General features: G+C 39.5%; 2 protein-coding genes across 5 annotated transcripts in view; one reads left to right on the forward strand and one right to left on the reverse strand.

Annotated features, from left to right (window-relative positions):
* CDKN3 (cyclin dependent kinase inhibitor 3) overlaps positions 1-17,755 on the forward strand; it is a 33,496-nt gene extending 15,741 nt beyond the window's left edge. For all 3 annotated transcript variants that reach the window (XM_077909343.1, XM_077909346.1, XM_077909342.1), the window contains one exon: positions 13,607-17,755. In XM_077909343.1, the coding sequence (XP_077765469.1) occupies positions 13,607-13,732 (126 nt within the window). In that variant the 3' untranslated portion in view covers positions 13,733-17,755. The remainder of the gene's footprint in view (positions 1-13,606) is intronic.
* CNIH1 (cornichon family member 1) lies at positions 953-18,651 on the reverse strand. Of its 2 annotated transcripts, XM_077909340.1 has the most exons (7): positions 18,434-18,651; positions 13,176-13,244; positions 12,886-12,933; positions 8,642-8,754; positions 7,467-7,610; positions 5,201-5,253; positions 953-1,227 (listed from the first exon to the last, which is right to left on the reverse strand). In XM_077909340.1, exons 1-6 carry the CDS (start codon positions 18,512-18,514, stop codon positions 5,226-5,228), a joined length of 483 nt encoding a protein of 160 aa, XP_077765466.1. In that variant the 5' UTR covers positions 18,515-18,651; the 3' UTR covers positions 953-1,227; positions 5,201-5,225. The 2 variants fall into 2 exon arrangements, with proteins under 2 accessions (XP_077765466.1, XP_077765467.1); XM_077909341.1 differs by lacking the exons at positions 953-1,227; positions 12,886-12,933 and having other exon boundaries at positions 4,344-5,253; positions 18,434-18,644.
* Between the last annotated feature and the right edge of the window lie 5,515 nt (positions 18,652-24,166).

The raw sequence follows: 24,166 nt of genomic DNA on the forward strand, positions 1-24,166 counted from the left end.
ATGCTGAAACAAGCATATGGAAAAATAGCTGACTGCCTATAGTTATTATTTACCACACTTTTACCTCATTTTACAACTTGTAACTACTGGGTGGAATATACCATAGTAGCAAATATAAAAACTGGTAGGAGTACCCAAGCTAAAATCAAATAACTTTCACCCTCTATTCCTCCCACATTTTCTCCCATGTTTTTTTCTACTTCATAGACCTACAAAAGTGTGAGAGATCCTATGAGTTGTCTTACTCCCATCCAATACTCGATCATCCCCAATAGGTGTTTATCCAGCATTTGCTACAACATTTTCAGATATGAGGAATCCACTGGGTCAGACAGCTGCTTTGTTTTTAGAGCATTCATGTTTTTGCCCTAGGAACTACACATTTAACCCCTCTTTCACATTTATGTTGGAAACACTTATCCACAAATTAAGTCTCCGATTCTCTTGCTGCTTCACTTCACCCTATGCTACTGAACATGTCTTTTTGTCTTAAAATGTAATGCTAAGCAGTCAGCACTGTAGGCAAGGATGTTTTAACAGGCATGGGGGCTTCAGCACTACATACGGTAGTCCCTTGGCTGCTGGCGATCACAAATGTGAAACAAGAGTCCTAGGCACTTCCACGCCAAAGTAAATTTCACATCAAAACTTCATTTCTGAATAATCATGTGATTGCCAGTTTTCTTTTGTCTCACACTCTTCTTGCTGCTGCTGATCTACTTTAATTTCATTGGGGAACACTTTAAACAATTACTAGTGCTATTTGGGATCTTCAGATCAGAGAGACAGTGTGTTCCATAATATAAAATCAGTATTTTAATACTTTTATATATGCACTACTTCAAGAATCTAGAATATATGAATACTAAGGAAGATGGGAGAACCACATATCCCACCAGTATCTGAATACTTAAACGAGGGGTTTCTTATCTAAGATAATAAATGCCAAAAGTTATAGCCAGAAAAAAAGTTTTTTTAATAAGTTCAGGCTGCAGTAATAAATTGACCTTCTCCATGGTTTCAGTATTACAGCCAAATACATTTAAAAATCACAATATTCAGGATCCCTGGGTGGCTCAGCGGTTTAGTGCCTGCCTTCTGCCCAGGGCATGATCCTGGAGTCCCGGGATCGAGTCCCACGTCGGGCTCCCTGCATGGAGCCTGCTTCTCCTTCTGCCTGTGTCTCTGCCTCTCTTTCTCTGTCTCTCATGAATAAATAAGTGAAATCTTTAAAAAAAAAAAATCACAATATTCTATTAAACTTTAGGACATCGTTGAAATTAACATTATCAAATCTTACATTTCTTCTTCTTAATATGAATATATAGCTTATTCATGAACACTTAAAGTGGAAGGAAAATATTGGCATGGATTAATCAAATCCTTAAATAATCAACTGAATTTTCAAAGTGCATGCTTCTCTCATTTTTACATCAAATGCTAGTTAAGCCTTCCATGTTTAAAAATACTTACTTTAATACTAAGTATTAAGGGAAAACATCAATTATTCCATAACAGAGAAACATGGAAGAGTATTACTCAAAAAAAAAAAAAAAAAAGGTAATTTTACACTGTTGGAAAGTATTTTCTCTACCTAACCGGCGGGGATAGCCCTTCCTCATCACAAGCAGAGAGACAATCTGGAGTCCTGGTCACACACAAGCCAGAGTTAGCTGCTGAAATTGAATTAAGACACAGACCCAGCCATTAACCATAAACTACACAAGGAAACATTTGAGACAGTTTTTATTTAATATACAAAAGCAAAATAAATCAAGCTCTAAGAAGGTAGATTTATGGGCATTTTCTCTGGACAGTGGTACCACACCAATCAGGTTAACTCAGATTTAATAAACCATGAGCAGATGGCTAACTATATGCCATGCTTTCTCTCAGTAGTTTTAGGGTCTACCTAGTAGTCAATCTATTACTTAGGAAATTTTTCTTCTCTAGACTATATGAACGTGGTTAGTGAAGAGATGTGTTTTAGGAAAAGCACTGTACGATAAAATGAACTTCTCCGTGTGAAGATGCGCTCTACATCTTTGTGTCCACAATGTGCATTAATAAAATTAACATAGGATGAAATCTTCACTCTGGTCCCACAGGTCAATCACTCTATACAGTTAATACTGCTTCCCAAAACTAAGTTGAACAAGCAGCAGAGTTGTTTACTTCTTTTAGATACTTAGCTTTAGGACTCTTAATTTTAATGAAAGGGAAAATTGTTCTAAGAAAGCTATTCAACATATCCAGAAACAGAGCCACAGTTTTTCTCTTGGCATCACTTCTAAAGTATTAGTTCAGAATCTTCTTCTGAGCTATAATACTGGTACCAGAGACTCATTAGCTGCCACTCTGACCATAGGTCAGTGAGTGGTTTGAACAAAAAAAGAGCTTAAATAATTTGAGACTAATAGTAGTAGTTTCCCAAAATTATGAATAGGAGTACTTTTATGAACAATGCTAGACAGGTATCAATATTTTTACCCTTCCCTTTGAATAGAGTTGTTTTAAAATATTTTTGCTGTCAAAATTTCTGATTTACAATTATACCGTACAACTGATTATTGAGAGATGCACATTTGTGAGTGCTGAATGATAAATAAATAAACTAGATAAATACTGTTAAATACAGATCACTATTTAATTGGGTGGGTGTGATATATCACACTATGATGTAGCCACACCTAAAATCAAAGCTCACACCCCTGCAGGGTAGGATACACACCAGCCATTATTTGCACCATGGCAATAATATTCCTTGAATACTGTTCATAAACATATAGTTGGAAGAAAAATATGGCAAGGAAAACATTCTTCTAGCTTTTTCTTAAGATTTTATGTATTTATTCATGAGACACACAGAGAGAGGCAGAGATATAGGCAGAGGGAGAAGCAGGCCACCCACAGTGAGGGTGAGCCTGATGCAAGACTCAATCCCCAGACCCCGGGATCATGACCTAAGCCAAAGGCAGATGCTCAACCACTGAGTGACCCAGGTTGTCTCAAAGATGGGAAGATATTGTGAGAGCTTCCAGGCACTCAATCTTTTAATTGCTCACGTGCCTAGGAGCCACCCACCTACCACTGAGATGGGTGAACCATACTGGCTGGCAATCAGTCAGTCACCTTTGAGTAATGAATCAGCTAAGGACTACATATCTAATTTTTGAAGCCTGAGAAGGTGGCTTCCACAAATTGCAGCCAGTAAGCCTTGCAGAATTTTGGAGAATATTCTGAAGTATATTATTAAAAGGAGATTTGTTAAAACTTAGAAAGTAGTGCTTGCTAAGAGACCACAAGGGCTCGTGCAAATACTTCAACAGGAATGCTAAAGTAACAGCCCCAAGAAACCTATCTGGACCTGGCAAGGTCTCACATGATCAAAAGTTACTTGTGAACCTAAAAGAAAAATGAGAAGTAGGTGCTGACATAATTAGCTGGATTAGAAGCTGAATGGTTGCTCAGACTCTAAGCACAAATTTTCAATGCCTAGAAACTGGTCAATAAATAATTTTCTGCATGAAACGACCCAAGAGGCAGATCCCTCGAGGTGTCTGTCATCCAGACCATAAAATGTAAGGTCTTTAAAGCTTCTCTCATTAGGAAATAGTTTGGCTCTCCTCTCTCTTCTGGTTCTACAACCTCTTCTTCAGCACACTCACCCTGTTATACAATCCCAAACAGTGAACAGCTATTCTCCCAAAAGGTGGGGAGGCATTTCTTCACTAGCAGAGAATTCTGCAGCATCTAATTTAAGGAGCTCTTAGAATAAGAATTCCATAAACTCATCCACAAACTACCTTGATCATTATATGGAATTTCTATGTATTGGTTTTCTTTCTTTGATCTTTTGTTTAAGAAACTTTGGAGCCACTCACACTATTTTCAATTGCCTCAACTACGGCACTCCAAATAAAGCACAATTCTTACAAAAACACGCAAGCCATAATTTACCTGCCTTACAAGCAGCAGCAAAAAACTCAAATTTAATAGGTCATTTTTCCTTAAAAACCTGCTGTTTCAAAAAAGAAAACAAAATTTAACATTTTAAGGTGCCACCATAACTTTTTAAATTGGTTAAGAAAAATGATGATGCTGTGCCATCAATGTTTATGAACCTTGTCAAGTGACAACAGAGGGTACTGTGCTTAGCCACTTAAAACTATGTTTTTTAGATCCAGGCATGGTATTTAAAACAACAACAAACACACATACACACAATGTCATACTCTACTATTAAAAAAAAAAAAAACTGACAGTAATATGTCTTTATTATGGATTAAGCAAGTGTAAGAAATAGCTATTTGTAATCTTTAAAACAATGCACTGAAAATAAGTTAATTTCAGAGTTTTATTGTATTGCACTAAGGAACAGCAGGACGGTTATACAATGTTCTCTCTCATTCAATTTTGAAAATCTAAAGTACTTGCAAATTCTTAAGAATACCTTTACCACCAAATTAGAACAGTAAGTATAATAACCAATTTCTTAATAAGTAATGTCTTACAAATTAAAACACATTTAAAATAGCTTTAAATGCATTCTTCACAAGTAATTCAGCATATATTTTATCTTGTTCACTTATGCTTAAGAATTAAAGCAAGTATATTACTCTGATGGAAATATGGGAAATCTCTCATTCATGCAATATACAGGGATAATATTCAAGTTGAAGGGGAAAAATCCCACTCTTCTTATTTTGTAAATGTGTCCATATATAATCACATACATGATAAATAAGGAAACCCATGAAGTTTCCCACAAGTCAGATATATATTTTCAGTCATCAGAAGCACCTGATATCTACAGCTAATTTATAATTAGATGGCATTTCAATAAACCAAAATGAGCCCTACAAGTTCCTATATATAACAAAAGCTTCCAATGGACTAAGGATAGTCAATAATTAATGCAATCATTCATGGGATTATGGCTGTTCCTTAAGGAGTGCAAGTTCAAACCTGTCAACACCAGAGGTAATCATTTTATATTAATTTATACGTAATTCCATTTAAATTCTTTATCCGAGTATAACATATGAAAACAGTCTTTCCACAAGCAAAAAATGTGGAAACATTTAAAAAATAAGGAGTCATTTTTTAAAGTAACTGATCAGATTCCATAGTCTACTCTTGGAAACAGGATCTTGCTGGATAGAATCCCTTCATTTGGTGGCTTTTTGCATGCACTTACTGGACCAATTCTTCTGTGTGTTGTTCTAAGAGCTCACCAAAACATAGATCATGCTGAAAAGAAGAAAAAGCCTATTAATTCAAACATTCCTAACTATAAAAACTAAAAGCACCAAAAAGTTGAGTCTGCTTTACAAAGCAAACTGGTTTATAGTATCACACCACCACAGAATATGAAAAGACTAATGACCAGTTCACAATACAATCCTAATTTGCATTTATGGACTTCTGCCTAAGGTAGGACTTGGCTCAGTGCATATGCTGTGGTTGTCCCCTATTTCTTTTCCAATTTTAGCAAGTAGAACAGCACAGCTGAAATCTTAATAGGGGATCAGAGCTTAGAGAAGCAATCCAAACAGTACACTGCTCTGGAGTTGTCTAATAATAGAGGCAAGCATCTCTAGAAGGCTCACTTCATGCCAGGCCCTCCACTAGAACTTTTATGTACATGATCTCGCTGAATCCTCTAAGCAGTCACAGGGGGTGAGTACCATGATTATCCCCATTTTACAGATGGAAGAGGAAGAGCCATTAGAGGAAGGCTCTAGGCAACAGCAACAGGGTGGGAAAAGGGTACAAACAAGCAAAATAGAAAAAAAAACATTTATTTTCTGGGCAATTCTACCAGAGTGATGTGGGAAAGGCATGGTTAAAAAGCATGGATCTCTAAATGGAAATACAAAGCAAAGAGTTGTACAAACTCGATAAACAATTTAAACAGAAATGAAATGACCTAGTGCCACCATCTCCTGGTGAACATTTTCCCAGAACTATACATCGCTGATTTTATCATCTATTCAATGATTCATTTCTTTCAACAAGTATTTTAATTATTAGGCTTCATGCCTAGCATAAAGCCCAACATGGGACTTGAACTCAGGACGCTGAGACTGAGACCTGAGCTGAGATCAAGAGTCAGACATTTGATCGACTGAGCCACCCAGGTGGCCCTTAACTAATACGTCTTAAGTGCCTACTATATGCCAGCACTGTTCCAGATATTTGTTAAAGAAATTTTTTAAAATGAAAATTAACAGGAAATGAAAATGACCCCTGGTATTTCACTTTTCAGAACTTATTCACTATTTTTGTTTCATAAATGAGCATCTGTAAATGCACTAAAGGATACTCATTTTCACAATTACAACCTCTAGAAGCATAAACATACCTTTTTCATAAATTTCAGCCTAGCATATTATTTTTCATAATGGAAACTTGTATGATATAAAGAGAAATAAGAATATAACCTACCATCTAATACTTAGCAAGCTTTCTAACAAAAAGGAGAGAATAGAAAGAAGCTTAATGATTACAATTCCATCTTATACAGCCAATTTTCTTCATATTTGGAAAATCAGGTGGAATGTCATCTCTGGTTGAATATGTCAATAAAAAATGAGAAAGTGTATTTATGTAGCTTAAAGAAATGTAATTCCACACTTGCAAGTGTCCTTTTCTTGTTTTAATGAGCAGCCATCTTATTCCATATACAGGACACTTAGGGCAGTGGTTCTCAACCAGGGCTGGTTTTTGCCCTGCAGGGGGCATTTGGCACTGTCCAGACACATTTTAGGTTTTGATGACTGGGGTAGAGGAGGTGCTACTGGCGTCTAGTGGGAAGAGGCAAGGGACACTGCTAAATATCCTACAATGCTCAGGAGAGCCCCCATAACAAAAATTTATCCAGCCTAAAATGTTAACAGTCTTGATGTTGAGAAGCCCTGATCTAGAGGAATGATACGAGTCCATCACGGTATAAAGGAAGAAGAATCGATAATTACACCATCAAATAGGATAGATCTGTTTCATTCATCTAATTCAGATCAAGGAAGCCAGAAAATAAAGGGCAGAGCATACAGTTTGTAAAGAATGATAAGAAATTAAATATCACCTCAAGATAGTGAAGCCAAGCAAATGGTTTTTTGCAAATTCACACTTTTTTGCAATCCTCTCAATGCCATCACTTTGCCATGGAAAATGAGGACTGTCCTTCACTGACGGACTGTGTCCAAAAATTTAGGAAGCAGCCCCTGACCACACCTTCTGTCTCCGACTGCACAGCAGTTGGCTGCCTGTGACAAGTACCAGTCTATTCATATTTAATGTGAGTGCGTTTGCTGATGTGCACTGTGCCATTACCAGCCACCACCATTCAAGACACTGAGTTCTTCAAGTGGATTTTAAAGTACTATATTAAGACCATAATGCCTGCAAACTTTTTTGGAAGCAAAGTGAAATCATATATTCATTTCATTTTTTAAACTTACCCGTATAGGTAGTAAAAAAATGCTAGAAGATAAAAAGCTAATTTGCACCAGCCTTCTTTCTGACAATACGCTAAAATGTCTGCATTCATGATGGTTGTAGGGTCATAGAGTCCTGGTCCACTCATCACTGGTCTACTCATATACCTGCAATAAACACAGTCTATTAGCCACCCCAAAAAAGGGAAGACAACCTTTCAGATGAGAAGGAGGGTTTTCCTTCTCAAGTAACATTTGTTGCCATGAGAGGTAGTCTACATAGGGAAGCTTACTTGTAGTTCCAGGGTGGAGTTCTTTCCTCTTATCATCTTAATTTTAAAACAAGAGCCCCTATATGAGAACAGGACAGTTAAACAAATCCTATCTGGTCTCTTCAACAATTTCATAAACACAAGGAAAAGGAAAATAACTGTAAAAAGGAACTAAGATTTTCTTCCTTTTAACTTTTTCTTTGAATATAATCTTAGGTTTACAGAAATGGTGTGAAAACACTTCACCAAGATATTCCAAATGCTCACATTAACCACACAGCTTCACTCTTCTCTTTTTTTGTTTTAGCTCCAAATATGCACACATTTTTTATAGAAGAATTTCAGACTCAATTACAGATATGATACCGCTTTATGCCTAAACACATCTTAAGTATATTTCCTAAAATCAAGAGCAATGAGATTTAACACACCTATTTAAAAAAGAAAAACCTCTAACTCTATTATATAGATCAGATATAATATACATAACTCAAGTTATAAAATATGAATATATTTTATAAACAACCAAATTTAAAATTACAAAGTAAACATGGAGAAAGAAGTTAAACACACTATATATTTTGACTTATATCAAGTTCAAAGATGGGCAAAACTAATCCAGTTGACAGAGTTCAGTGCTCTCCTTGGGAGGTGGCAAGGTAACTGACAAGGATGGGGTTTCAGACTTTTGCACATTATTGTATGTAAATTAAACCTCACTTTTTGAAAAACACCTTTAAAGAGTAACAAAGTAAACACCATAAAAGATATTAAACAATTATTTGTTCACCTACTTGATTTTATTAAAATAAATGCCAACTAATCTTCAGTTTTCATTTAGAGGACTAGCACATAAGATAACCGTATCAACCATAGTATAATTAAAATATAATTAGGAAAAGTATTAGAAATATATCTAAATATTACCTCCAAATATGATACGCCAAGAGGGGCATATTGAGACCCAGTGTAAGCCACTCTGCTGCACAAAGAAACATGACACAGAAGAAAGCATGGATGAGGTACTCGGGAAGTACAAGCTGGAAGAAAAATACAAGCCAATTATCAAAATGCCTTGGCATTAAGTCAAATGGTAATTTGGAAAGCAGGTGGCAACCAAGTTTCCATAATGAAAAAATCACTGTTTTCTTAGAATCAGGCATGAAGGATGCTGCTGAGCTCTGTTTCCATATTGAACTTTTTACTGAAAGTAGAATTCGAAGCAAAGTGACCAGATGATAAAGCTTGCACTAAAAGATTAAATAGAACTTCAAATTTAAGACTCAAATTCTTACAATAACAAGTTAAATTATACAAAGTTACCACCCAGGTGGTTCAGTTTTTTGCTGATCACTTGGAATACTTTTTCTTTCCACTGTTCAACAATGATAAAAATAGAAAAATGAGGTATCTGATCACATGCAACATGATATAAAAAAATCCACAAAAACAAAACTCCCCTTTAGGATATTTTACCCGTCAGTGTTTCAAAGCTTTTAACAGAAACCAGGAATGCTACATAAAACAATACTTAGCAAATCACATCGCATTACCACAAAAGTAATTTTTCAATGGAAAGCCAAAAGCCAATAATCTCAGCACAGTCAGAGGGAAAGAAACACTAATATACACAGATGCAAACGATGTGCATTCTGCAATGTAGGAGGGAAAAGACTGAGTTCTGAACCATAAATTGGAATTGTCCCGGTTCCTGAGCTCCGATGCTTACATGGCCTTCCTGTTTCTTTCAGCTTGTTTTCTAACCAACTACTTACAGACACAGCAGACCAGGAGGTCAGAACTCAAAAATAAAATGATTTTTTTTATTGCAGGTAGTATTAAATGAGAAAAATTAATTCAAGCAAAACGCATTTTATAAAATGACCAAGAGTTCATGCTTTATTTTTAATTATCTTTCTGATCCTAAAGATTTCAGCCTAATGACTCTGTTAAATAAAAGTCCCAAACCTTTCATTGCAAGTTTCAGCCAAATAACTTCCTACAAGTCACAGATGCAAAGCCAGTTTCTCAAATGTCTGCATCATATCAAAGTAAACTTATATGAATCCTCAACATCATCAGATCTTTCCTGAGAGGAAACCATTGTTGCAGGAATAATAACAATTGTACTATATATTCAAGCCCACTTTCTAATACTCCCAAATCACTTTTTCCACTTCAAAGCTGTAAAGCAAAGTTTTTAAATGAATAATATTTTAAATAAAATCCCAGTAAAGGGCAGCCCCGGTGGCTCAGCGGTTTAGCACCACCTTCGGCCCAGGGCGTGATCCTGGAGACCTGAGATAGAGTCCCACCTCAGGCTCCCTGCATGGAGCCTGCTTCTCCCTCTGCCTGTGTCTCTGCCTCTCTCTCTCTCTCTCTCTGTGTGTGTGTGTGTGTTTCTCATGAATAAATAAATAAAATTAAAAAAAAAAAAAAGAAAGAAAGAAATCCCAGTAAAACCAACTAATCTACATCACTAACCAGATATTTTCTAAAAACTTAAACAATATAATAAATAACAAAAGATAAACTCTGCAAATGTATATGAACCTGTAGATAACAGGAACCAGTAAGCCACCATTTAATTAAGATCAAAATTAAACATCTGCAAGAAAACAAGAAAATGTCCACAGGAAATCTTTGAAACACAAAGACTGCAACCAGGACAAACCAAGAAAAATATACATTGTACTAGGAGTTCCACTAAAACGGTTTATCATACTAGTATAAATTATAGAATTTTTCTTTACAATATATAATGTCTATTTTAGCTCTCTAAAGCCAAGTGATATCTAACAAAACAAATCATTATCCAGCTTTTCATCCTATACTTCCAGAGTAAGATATGGGAGATAATGATTTTGAAAGCACAATCTTAACTGCTCTTAAACAATACACTTTTTAGTAAGAGTGAAAATACAGATAATCTGCCACTCTTCCAGTTCTAATATGAAACACATGCCACACTCCCTTCTCCTCAGAAAAGTCCAGAATCTTTTAATTGTGCATCTCATAAAAACCAGTCCACTCCAATCGTTCTTTAATGGTGAAATTTCCTCATAAGTTGCACAAAAATTATTCCATTTAGGAACAAATGTTTACACAAAAACTAGTATCCAAAAAAATTCCTCATAAAAATATGGCTGAAATGATAATTAACATGCAAATCGTAGTATACTCTAGTTAAGGTTCACATTTAAAAAATAATATTTGTCTTCCCCCATACTTTGGCAGAATTGTCAAAACAAATTTTAAATAGGGAAAACTGTCAGATGCACTGCTAGTAAGCCAATTTTCGGCACCCTATCCAAATGCAACTTGTGTTGATCTAAAAACTTCCTCCCAATCTACACAGCATTAGGATGTCGAAGCACATGTCTTTTTTAAGTGAGAATTTCCTTCCATGAAGAAGAGTCAGAAATCACACATTATATGTAAAAATGAAATTAGTCCCTCTTAAGTTAATGGTAAATTAGGGAACTACCAAAGCTTGAGCATAAAAATCCAGCTGTCTGGGTTCAAATGCTGGTTCTACCTTAGCTGTGTGACCTTGTTGGTAAAGTGCTTCAAACTCGCTAAGCCTCAGCCTATCCTATCCTCCTACTCATGAGAATAACATACCTACCCTTTAAGTCAGTCACCAGCACTGAATGACAAAGCCCAAGAAAAGATGCTTAGCACAGAGCCTGGTGCCCAGGAAACCCCTCATTTGATTTCAGCTCTTATCATCCTCATCATCATTTGGTTATTTGAAGTAATGAAAAGCCAAAGAGAATACTATTAATGAACAACTGTCAAAAAAAGAAATTTCGATTTCTTCATCTCTTGGTAACAGTTTCAATGGTAGGTTATGATATTTTACAATCAACATTATTACTTTCCAATGAGAAAGCAAATTCATCACCTATTTTGTTTCTTAAGAGCAGAGAAACAGCTAGTAAGTTAATACTTTTAATTGTACCTACATCAAGAATTACTGTAGCAGTTTTTTAAAGACAAACTAGAAATTTATCCCATCACTCATTTTTATGAAGGAAACAATGAGAAAGTAGCAAACTAACTTTATAGACCCATAAAATCCCTCTTGTATGCTAGTGCCTTATAGTTTTACACAGTTAAAGTCTACACAAGTTCTCATCTTGAGTAATTTTTTTAAGATGATTTATTGTATTCTATTTCTTGGAGACCTATCCACTGCTTTCTTACAAATAGCCTTTCAGCTTCTAGCCAATTAGGCAAAATCAAACCTACAGGCTAAAGGAGAATCCTCCTAAATGAGTAAACTGAATGAAGTAAAAAATATATATATAAACCAGGGATCCCTGGATGGCTCAGTGGTTTAGTGCCTGCCTTTGGCCCAGGGCCTGGTCCTGGAGTCCCAGGATTGAGTCCCACATCAGGCTCCCTGCATGGAGCCTGCTTCTCCCTATGCTTGTGTCTCTGCCTCTCTCTCTCTCTCTCTCTCTGTGTGTGTGTGTCTCTCATGAATAAATAAAATCTTTAGAAAAAATAAAAAATAAAACCCTAAGCACAATGGAGCCACATTATAACAATCCATCAGAGCTCAGAACTTAGTGTAAGTCTATTTTAGAAATTTAGAGTGGATATATATTAGAAAAAAACTGTAGACTTCTGTATAGAAATTGTTATCCACAAAATCCTGGCAGCATGAATCCAAAGGACGGCACTAGTGCAAGACTCCAGAGCCGAAGGAAAGATTTATCCACCTAAAAGGTTCTGAATAAACATCAGCTGAAAGGGTGAATAATTAATTCTAGAATAGACATAACCAAAGATTAAAGTAGACATGGTACTGAAGACTACACTTCCAGACTACCTCCAAATAAATCACAGTAGAAGAATCATCTCACCATCTATTAAAGTCATTTTATGTTAACCAACTTTCAAACACTGCATCAAATAATGTAATATAGAAGTGCCTATGGCTATAACATTTTTAAAAAATGCATAAGCATTTAACAGCTTTCCCTACTTGACTGGGCCAGCAAGCAAACATTTGCATAAAATATGAAATTTCATGAAATCATAAACCTCAACAGGCATATGAACAAGCACACCGAACAGAACATTTTACAAATACAAATGCCCTAACCCTCCCCATGAAATGAATGTAGCATTAAAACATTAAACTAAAAAGCAGTACACACCTTTAATGCAATTTTGACTCTTTTAATCTTTTTGACCTTTTCAACTGTCTTTGGCCGACAATGTAAAAAGCAGATTGGAAGAATGTTAGTATGACAGCTGACAAGATCACCAACAGATTAATAATAGTCAGAATAGTCGAGCAGGAAAAAGAATATTTTTGTAAATTCTGCCTACTTCAAAAAGTACAAATATATTATGCTACTGAGAATATTGGCCATTTTCAAATTATATTAAATTAAAAGCAAAAACAGTTTAAAAATCTAAAGAAAAATCCTATATTATAACTTACAGGATTCAGGGTATTACACTGGTCTATAGGATTCTTGTAATCAGTCTTCAGTTCATCAAATGCAATAATCTAAAATAAAATTAAAATAGTTAGGACCTTTAATAAAAAGCAGCAACAAATGATAATTGAATGAAGTTAATAAAACAAAAGCAAAAGTATACCAAGACTACATGTACCAATTCACAGTAAATTCACTATGTACTGATAAAGACCTAGAATCATATTTAAAGAAGTGAAAACATGTTTAGACTAATAGCATTTAAATGACCTGGTATCACTGTGATAAATGTCTTCAATTTTCAATTTTTCAAAGCCTCTGTACAAGTTATTTTCTCTTCTTGAAATGATCTTTTCCCTCACCCATAACTATTGATCAAAACTCTTTTTTTGTTTTAGAGATTTTTTTTAAGATTTTATTTATTTATTCATAGAGACAGAGAGAGAGAGAGAGGCGCAGAGACACAGGCAGAGGCAGAAGCAGGCTCCATGCAGGGAGCCCGACGTGGGACTCGATCCAGGGTCTCCAGGATCACGCCCTGGGCTGCAGGCGGTGCTAAACCGCTGCGCCACTGGGGCTGCCCTTGATCAAAACTCTTCATCCTAAAAACCCTCTTGCTATGTCAACCCCTCTCCGTAGGTTTCCCTGACTCCCTTGGGCAGAAATAATTTCATGTGTCTAATATCCACATAACACAGAGCTTTACAGTGCTACCAGTATGGTATTTCTCACACTGCAGTATTTGTGTACACGTCTGTGTACCCCTCGGGGTGAGGCATTTTTAATCATTTGGGCGTGCCCTGCCCCCATCACGGAATTCAGTGAGACACCAGAGATGGACTCATATGCTTCAGTTTGTTCCCACTGTTCTCAAACGCATATATTTCAAAGTCCTGCTTCAATTTGGAAATACAAGAAATGGCCTCAGAATAGGGAAACACAAAATGATTATTAAACTTCATGGCCAGGACCGCCACATATGGTAGTGCAATATCTGCTGAGGTGGAAGCTCAAAGCCAGCCCATGCTCCTGCGGCCAAGCATCCTGGTTTAGCTCTACACCAGGCTCTGCCCTAAGGGGCTGTGGAGGGAGGGATTTTACTAATTCTTTTACCCCAAGAGGCATCTTGTTCTAATGCACCTAAAGGCATCATATAAGCAAGAGTAGCCCTGTTCAAGGTCATGATAAAAGTGATCAGTCTAACTTTTGTGTCCTCTGCATATTCCTATCACTTGTGGATGTTTTCACTAGGTCACCAAACTAAAGACTGAGGAAGGGTAACCCAGGTAAGACCAACTTCTAAGGGTGTAAGGAGTCAGTTATAAATGTGATAAGGGGAGAAAGATCTTATCCACTTATGAAATATATGGCAAAAATGTTTCTGACTACACTCTGGAGAGATGTGGCTGTTAGCATTTAGGGTCACTTAACACACAACTTCTAAGTTCAAAATGTACTAAAAATCAAAATAAGGGCACCACACCACTCTGTGTTATCAGGTCCGATGTTAAAATGAGAAGCCAAAGGCACCAAGTTTATGGGGGAGCTATTTTAGTTGCTGTCTCTAGTCATCCAGGGGACAGAGAATCCTATCTGCCTTTCCTCTGGTGGGTTAGGAATAGTATCTTCATATGTGAGGCAGTGTTACTCAATATTACCAGTAATCAGTATAGTTCTATATTTCTAGCTTTTACTATGCTGGTTTATTTCCCTAGTTAAAGTTCTTCGCTTCATGAGGCATTTGGGTGGTTCAGTGTTTGAGCATCTGCCTTCAGCTCAGGTCGTGATCCCAAGGTCCTGGGACAGAGTCCTGCATCAGACTCCCCATGGGAGCCTTCTCCCTCTGCCTATGTCTCTGTGTACTAATGAATAAATAGAATCTTTAAAAATATATTTTTTTTCACTTCATAAAAAGATAGTGGTCTTTTTTTAATTCTAGAATTTTATAAAATTCACCAAACTGACTAAATAAAAATTCTAACTAAAATAGGAATGGAAGGGCAGCCCAGGTGGCTCAGCGGTTTAGCACCACCTTCAGCCCAGGGCGTGATCCTGGAGACCGGGGGTCAAGTCCCACATCGGCCTCCCTGCATGGAGCCTGCTTCTCCCTCTGCCTGTGTCTCTGCCTCTCGCTCTCTCTCTGTGTCTCTCATGAATAAAGAAATAAAAATCTTTTAAAAAAATAAAATAAAATAAATAAAATAAAAATAAAATAGGAATGGAAGAAAAATAAACATTAAGATGTTAACTCCATGACAGCAAAGGTTTTTTCTGTGTTCACTGCTACCTCTCCGGGCCTGGCACATAAACTTCTTAAGTGTTCAATCAATATTTATTGATGAAAAGGGGAGGAGGGGACTAGCTTAAAACAATACAGAACTCAAAAAAAAAAAAAAATACAGAACTCACCAAAAGGCATTTATTTGCCTTTGCTAATGAAACCTAACACATATAAATGTTAAGAATATAAACGTACAACTAGAAGATACTAATTTCTGATTATTTATGGACATTATTAGTCAAATACCTATCATTTGCTGTGATAAATCCCCAATGCACCTCAGTAATAAAGTCCAAAATAAGGACTGTCATTGCAAATAAAATTACCTGCCTATAACAAGATCCAATTTAACAGCAGAGTATAAAACTTATGTAAAACTAATGTCTGACCAGCATCTTCTTCAGGTGATTTCAGGGATCTCTGAACGAGTGTGTTAATGCATGAGCTTCTGTTTGAGCGCTATAAGCTGGAGTTTTCAAAACTCTTCTGAAAGGATTCTTAACCTAGTGGTTTTCACATCTTTTATGACTATGCATCTAGACAAAGATGTTCACAAAACGTCCCACGGAAGTGCAGAAACAAAATCGATATATCCCTAAAGATATCAAACTATACAATCCAGGGTAACTTCAAATTTGATCCATGTCTTTAGGGAATGCCTTCTCTTCAGGCAATTCTATGCTCCCACCTCTATCCTCCAGAGCATCAATCACATGAATTAGGACTCAACTGACAGATGTAACCACCAGCACAAAAAAGATCCTCCAAACGATTAATGCAAACAAGATTCTTTGAATTTCTACTTGAAATTTCCAAAGAAGCTTTCTGGTACTTAAACTACCTGAAGGTTATGTTGACAGAAAAATTGATAGAAAGTTGATAGAAAAATTGAAATTATATATTTTAGAATTGTCAATTTGTTTCCAAAGGATACATAATCCTCTGAATTACAAAGAAATCCCTACAGAGAAAAGCTCTCCACTTATCTATGGAATACAAATTAATTTTTTTAATTCCATAATAGGACTTAAAATTTACCTACTTTACCCGGATACATATTCATTTCAACGCTGAAACTAAATTACTCATTTTTTTTTAAACGCAGTTCAGATTTTCCTTAAGCCAAACAACCTGGTTCAAAATGTAAACAAGGCCATCACAGCTCGCTCAGAATGTTCATCATCTCAAAAAACAAAGCATACCCATCAAGCAGGAAATGACTTAAATCCACATTCACAAATGGAAGGGAGCCACACATTTCAACTTCCACCAGAGGCTTACTAAAGTGGAGCTGGTTTGCATCCCAAATTATCTTTATTTGTTATTCTTCCACCAAAGAGCATAAACTGCTCTGAATGTATTGGTTCCTACTGAAAAGCATTTGAGGGAGCAGTTACTGAACAGCCTACCTAAGCATTTCCCACTATACAGCAATTAGGTTCTAAATTAATTATGAACATAACCACACTCTCTATCAAAAGAGAATAATCTGTGGTATCATTCTACTTTTTGTTTTTCATTCTACTTTTGAGATTTTTTTTTAAGATTTTTAATTTATTTATTCATGAGAAACACACAGAGAGAGAGGGGCAAAGACACAGGCAGAGGGAGAAGCAGACTCTACGCAGGGAGCCTGACGTGGGACTCGATCCCGGGACCCCAGGATCACGTCCCGGGCTGAAGGTGGCACTAAACCACTGAGCCACCCGGGCTGCCCTGAGATTTTTTTTTTTTTATCCCAGACACTGCTACCATTTAAATCACTCTGCCACTCTACGTACATTAAGAAATCCTTGCTATCTGCATGATGAAACCTGACTTAAAATTTACATGAATGAACCCGTCCAATCAGTCAACTGACGGCTAATATTCCAGAAGGCACTAAAAGAACAGGAGGAGGGCAGAAGTAAATATAAGATATATTTTTAATAAATGCTGATTTCCAGAAGGCTGGTTCTAATTTTGTGCTAGAGAAACAAGAATCCTTAAAAAATCTGTCGTAGAGGGCCATCTGAGTGGCTCAGTGGCTCTTGAGTGTCCTGGCCTTCGGTTCAGGGCGTGATCCCGTGATCCCGGGGTCCTGGGATGGAGTCCTGCATCAGGCTCCCCGCAAGGAGCCCGCTTCTCCCTCTGCCTATGTCTCTGCCTGTGTGTCTTTCCTGAGTAAATAAATATATGTTTGTTTTTTTTTTAATCTAGTATAGAACTGTCACGAGGAGCTTACTTGTTCCTTACAGGAACCAGTAAGGATGTGCTTCTATCCTGCAGCAAGATGTGAGTAAAAGGCGAGAAAAAAAAAAAACTTCCCTAGGGAATAACATTTGTGACCATTTTCAAAATCAAATTGAAACTACCTCTACTAAATCCAGCTACCCTGAATACAGATGGCTGGGAAGAGTGTCTCTTGAGAAACTCCAGCAGTTTGGGGGAAAAGTTCGGAGATGCGGCCAACAAAGTGATCAATCTGCATCAAAGTTCACAAGGAAACAGAATGGGGGGGGGGGGGCGGGGGGAGGCATTCTACTCGAACAGCACCCAACAAGTGCTGAAAACGGAGTTGGAAATTCCTCTAAAGTAGGCTATATATACTATCTCATTTGGGCCAGACTCCGGGGGAAACTCGAAAAGAAAAAACGATGTGATCGAATACTAGTAACCGGCAAACTTCACTCCCGTAAGCGCGCAGCGCGCCTCGGTGCGCCCCTGACATCCTCGCGGGGGCCCGGGGTCGCGCCGGCGAAGCGCGGTCCCGCAGGGCCCCCAGGACCGGGGCGCCCCACCCATCCAGGCCGGGGCAGCGGCGCGCGCATCCCCCGGGCCACCGCAGCCCGGCCCCGCAGGCGGAGGGCGCACAGAGCCGCGGCGGCGCGGCCTGCCCCGCTGCGGCCCCATCCCCCGGCGCCGCCCCGGCCGCCGCCCCGGGGCAGGAAGAGGCTGCGCCGCCTCCTCGCCCTCCTTCCCGCGGCCCCGGCTACTCACGTGCCAGATGGCGAAGAAGATGAGCGCGGCGGTGAGCAGCAGCGCCAGCATGTAGCAGAAGGCCGCGAACGTGAACGCCATGGCCGGCAGAGAGGAGCAGGGAGCGGCACCGCTGCCAGCGGAGAAAGGCGGCGCAGGGCCCTCTGGGTAAAACCATTCACTTCCCCCGGCCGCAGCCACGACCGCCGCCGCCGCCGCCGCCACCGCCGCCGCGGCGCCCGCCCCCCCGCCGCGCGCCTGCGTACTAGCGCGAGGCGCGCCGGCGCCCTCTGACGGCGGAAGCGTGCGGTGCATCTACGTCGTCCGCGCCGCTGATGGATTTTCCTTGCCTTCCCTGGTCTATTCTTCGAACAAGTGTTTACTGAAGGAGCGCCTGCTAGGTCTCAGGCACTGTGCTTCTCCTTTGAGATGCGAAGAGGAGAAACGTAGTACGGGCGCCGAAAGAACTTAGTGGAGTGCCGGAAACGAACGCCTAAATAAATCATGACGGTATTAGAGCCCTGTTGAACGGAAGTCTGCGGCTTGGGATGGAAGGTCAGAGAAGGGCATCCCTCCCGTGGAGCAGCGTTCAGAGCCGGAGCCCCGGGGTTTCCTAAGCGGAGGCTCCTGTGATGAGAAGTCCAGGCAAAGAGAAGATGGAACCAGCACTCCAAAGAGAGGGTTCAGCTTGACAAAAGGCACAGAGATGAAAAAGGGAAATAAAACCTCAGTGTCTCAGGAGAAACCACCGGCAATTCTAAATTAGTGGAACTCAGGGCAAAACAGTGTTGAGAGTTAGGAAGGGCTTAGCGAGGGCTCAGATCACAGAGGGCCTCATAAGCCTGGTTTTGTTCTTGCCCTGGTTGTGACCCACAAAATTGATTCACCACCTGCTAAAATGATCGCTGCTGATGGGAGTGGAAATCACTGAAGGCTTTTAAGCACAAGAAGGATATCTCTGGGGGACGCCCGGGTGGCTCCATGGTTTGGCGCCTGCCTTCAGCCCAGGGCGGGATCCTGGAGACCCTGGATCGAGTCCCACGTCCGGCTCCCTGCATGGAGCCTGCTGCCCCCTCTGCCTGTGTCTCTGCCTCCCTCTCTCTCTCTGTCTCTCATGAATGAATAAATAAATAAAATCTTTAAAAAAAAAAAAAAAGAAGGATATATTTGGATTTGCGTTACAGATCATTTGCACTAGCCAATTGTATAGAGACATGTTTAGAAGCAGTCTGTCCAGTGCTGTCCAGCAAAACTTGGGGCAAGACTGGAAATTGTCTTTCTCTGCACTGTTTCATAAAATATGGCTATTGAGCACTTGCAATGTGGCTAGTATGATTACGGAATTGAACTTTAAATTTTACTTATTTTAATTAAAATGTAAGTAGCCACATGTAGCTAGTGGCTACTGTCTTAAATGGTACAGGTCTATACAATCAAGATTATATGGCACCTTTGTGCAAATCCCAAAGGTATTCTCTCCAGATAAACAGAGGTCCACACTAGGGCACAGGAATGCAGGCTGTGTGTGCAGTGTACAAACTGCCCAACTGTGCACCATGATCCTGATTAGAGGAGTGTGAGACCAGCACTAAGGAGCCCACAGCCTCCAAGAAGAAGCTACTGTGGCTCCGACTAAGGCAGTGGAAGCCAGAAGAGAAAGGAATGAACAGATTCGGAGGTATTTGAGAGATAAGCCCAGCAGGACTTGATTGATTGGGTGCAGGGGTAAGAGAAAGGAAGCCTCAGTGAAGATGTTTGGTACCACAGGCCACAGAAGCTTGGCAAAATACAACAGTAGACAATATTTATCCAAGAGAATTCATAATCTAGTGAGGGGTAGATGTCGTTTCCTGGTTTCAGGGAAAATGTTTGGCAACAAGCCATTCTCCAGATTCACTTGAAATGTACCTTTCCCTTGCTTGGTAACTATGTCCAGCACCTTACTACACAAAATGGAACTGTATCCCAAGAACCCATCCTTGGTTCTAGAGGGGTGTCCCACATTTCACCTGAGAAGGTAGAGAGAGTTGGCAAGAGAAATTTTGCCTGCCCCAACCCCCATAACTGTTGTTACATAAAACCCAAGCCCCTCTACTTCATTCAAGGGTAGCATTTTAAGATATTTCAACAAGGGTTTATTGAACACCCATTCTATGTCACGTAGAATGCCAATTCACCCAGAAGCTGGAGCAATATGAAGCCCTTTCACATTTTACCAGAACACACAGGTAAATTGTAAACCTTCATTGTCTAGTACAGGAACCATTTAATCACATGTGGCTATTTAAACTTAAATCGGATAAAATTAAAACTAAAAATTCAGTTCCTCAGCTATACTGGTCATATTTCAAGTGCTCAATAGCCTCATGCAGCTGGTGGAGACTGTATTGGACAATGTATTTCCACCATTGTAGAAAGTGCTGTTTGCACTGCTTTAGACAATATTACACAGCTATAATCAGTCAGAGAATACACCCATTTTAATGAGGACAAAGGGCTGATTAGATTGACCAACTAGACAAGGCAGTTGGTGAGGAAGATAATGGGTTCACTTGATGTTTTGGAGAAGCATTACAAGTGGTGAGTAATCAATGCTATCCTCATTCGATCAATTCTCAGTATCCTTTGGAAGTTGCATTACCCTTATACCTCATGGAAGTAATTTTGAAGTACATACTGAATTAAGTCCCTGCTTCTACCTGTATACATGGCTGGGGATGTATGATATTGCAAAGAAATATTAATCTTACATACGTGCTCGCTCTCTCCTGCACCACTCCTCTTCTCCCACTCAGGCTTCCTTTGTTCCACTTGACTTTCCAGTGGTTTGCTCCCACTCCATCCACTGCCCATGCTCCTAACCCAAACAGCACAGCTAGGCACAAGTCAGCCACCAGAGAACTAGAAAAAAAAATCCATAAATACAAAGCATGTGATCTAAGAATAGGACTAAAAAAGTTCAGACACACACCTGAAAGTACTTTCTAGCCTCCTAGACTAGATATAGAAAGCCAGTGGTGGGAAGGGGGAATGAGAGGTGCCCAGCAGTTAAGAGAATGTGAGCTCAAGATATATGCAAGCCCCCAAAGGAGCAAACTCAGTCTTGCCAATCTCCAGGGAGTAGCTTGTCTTTCCCACCACCAGCCCCCGACATTCAAGCTCAGCTTTCTTTTTCACTGGTGTCTGTTGGGAACTGCCAGGCAGCAGCAGGCCATCTTCACACATCCATCATCCAAGTGGTAGTGATGTTTGCCACTCTGTTCAGCACCCCATCCAGCCCATGCCAGGGGGACAGTCCTCTTTCTGTGGCCAAGGAAGCTCATAAACTGCACACCCCCTCCATGGGGAGCAGTATGTAGGATACTTAAAGGCATGGTGGTAGCATAAAAGGGAAAGCTCCTGGAACTATTGTGAATTTACACTCAACCAATTTGAGTGCTCTCACAAATATGGAGTAACAGGTGAATATCTAGTCCTAGTTACATATATCATATGGTACCCATGACACTTTGAGAGGATCTGGGCCCTTGCCTTGGGTAACAAGGCACTTCCAAAATGAAAGTACCCTGAGCATAGATAATTGAGCCAGCAGTTCTCAATCTTCCAGAAAAGGTTTGCATATTTGAAGGAAAAGCTACTGCATTTAGTGGTTGTGGGTGGCGCATGGATTTGGAAATCGACGTAGGACTTGGAAAGAAGAGGTATGGAGCTGGGAAAAATGGGAAGTTTAGCGGGGAAATATTAGTTGCCCCCAAAGCCACTCCCACTTCTTTCCTGTTGCCAGAGCTCAGGGTCTGTTGGGGGCTCATGGCCCCCATGCCCATGTGCTCAGAGGACAAGCCCTTCCCAGCCCACGGTTTTGGGAAGAGGAAGCCCCTGTCCTTCAGGGTGATGTCTGACTCCCAGGTGCTTTCGCTATAGAGCAGAGCTTGTGACTATTGGTGTTAGTTTTTGTTCACTGTACACACTTCTAAAACACTGGGTTACAGCTCTATGAAGATAGAAAGCATTAGACTGTCCAGAAAGATGTGGCTTCTCAGTATCAGGTGTCATCCACCTTGCCCTTTGCTCTGGAAGTACCTGTCATACAACCATTACAAGAAGAATCAATGTACAGAAATGACTCACTCAACAATTTCTTGTGTACAAACTATACCTTTATTGTTATTGTTATTGACTTATGTATCTTTTTTCATAAAGTCACATAAAGGTAACATTTTTTTAAAGATTTTATTTATTTATTCATGAGAGACACAGAGAAAGGCAGAGACATAGGCAGAGGGAGAAGCAGCCTCCCTGCAGGGAGCCCAATGTGGGACTCGATCCCAGGACCCTGGGATCACGCTCTGAGCTGAAGGCAGACGCTCAATCAATCACTAAGCCACCTAGGAGTCCCACATAAAGGTAAAATTTAAAGATGGTCAAAAACACAGCGTTTAAGAGTATAAGGACTTTCAATACATGCACAAGTCCATGTAATAAGAGAACATTAAGGTAACAATAAGATAGAGAACATTGCCACCACCCTGTGTAATTCCCTCATGACCCACCACCATAGGCAACAACTGCTCTGCTTTCCAGTACCATAGATTAGTTTTACCTGTTCTTGAATTTCAGTAACTAGAATCATATGCTTTCTTTCGTGTCTGCTTTTTTGGCTCAGCATAATGTTTCGGGGCTTTTCTCTTTGAGACTCTTCCCCATTGCTGCATGCATCAATAGCTTTATGATTTACAAAAAATAAAATGTACCCATTTTAACTGCACAATGACCTTAGACAAAGTTATATGCTCAGGTAACCACCTATAATCAGTATGTTCAACATTTATAGCATCCCCAAAAAGTTTCATTGTACCTCTTCCCAACCCCCAGCTCAAAGCCATCACTGAGGCACTACCAATTAGATTTGTCTTTTTCAGAGTATCATATCACTGAAATTATACAGTATGTGTTCTCATGTCTGGATTCTTTCAACATATCTCTGAGATTTGCTTGTGTTGTTGTTGTTGTAGTAGACGTTAATTCCTGGGGTGCCTGGGTGGCTCAGTTGGTTAAGCATCTGCCTTCGGCTCAGGTCCTGATCCTAGGGTGCTGGGATCAAGCCCCGCATAGGGCTCCTTGTCTGCTTCTCCCTCTCCCTCTACTTCTATGCTCTCTGTATTTTGCACATTTGATTACTTAAAGTTGTCATCTGAACATTCTCTGTACTTTATTCCCTCTATGGAACATACTCTTCTCAAATTTCCTTTATTGGACATTCTGCCAATTTGATCCATGTTATTCAGGCTTACTGGGGTGACAAGGAACAGAGTCGTGCTCAAGTGGCATGGGTGTGTGGAATTTTATCCTAAGAACAGACTGGAAAGAATAGGAGCTAGGTATGGAGGAGACAGCCCCCAGGGCAATGTTGTATGTAGCTCACCAGGGTGATATCCCCAAATTGACCACACAGATCCCTTGTCTCGCTGGGATTTTGAACATGAGATATATTCAGATACTCGGCAACAGTGGGCAAGGCCACAAGTGGAAAGACACTAAAGAGAAAGCAGTGAACAGGACCCAGCATTATGTGGAATCTCAGAGTAAGACAAAACCATGAATAACACAAGTTAAGCGTAGATCAAAACCATGTCTAAGCAAAACCAAAGTAACTGCTTCACCACTCCACAGGCACTGCTTATTTTCCTAAACAAGAATGGGAAAGTACGGGACACGTGCGTGGCTCAGTGGTTGAGTGTCTGCCTTTGGCTCAGG

Source organism: Canis aureus, chromosome 9 (assembly GCF_053574225.1).
Source record: "Canis aureus isolate CA01 chromosome 9, VMU_Caureus_v.1.0, whole genome shotgun sequence".
NCBI classification, from domain to species: domain Eukaryota; kingdom Metazoa; phylum Chordata; class Mammalia; order Carnivora; family Canidae; genus Canis; species Canis aureus.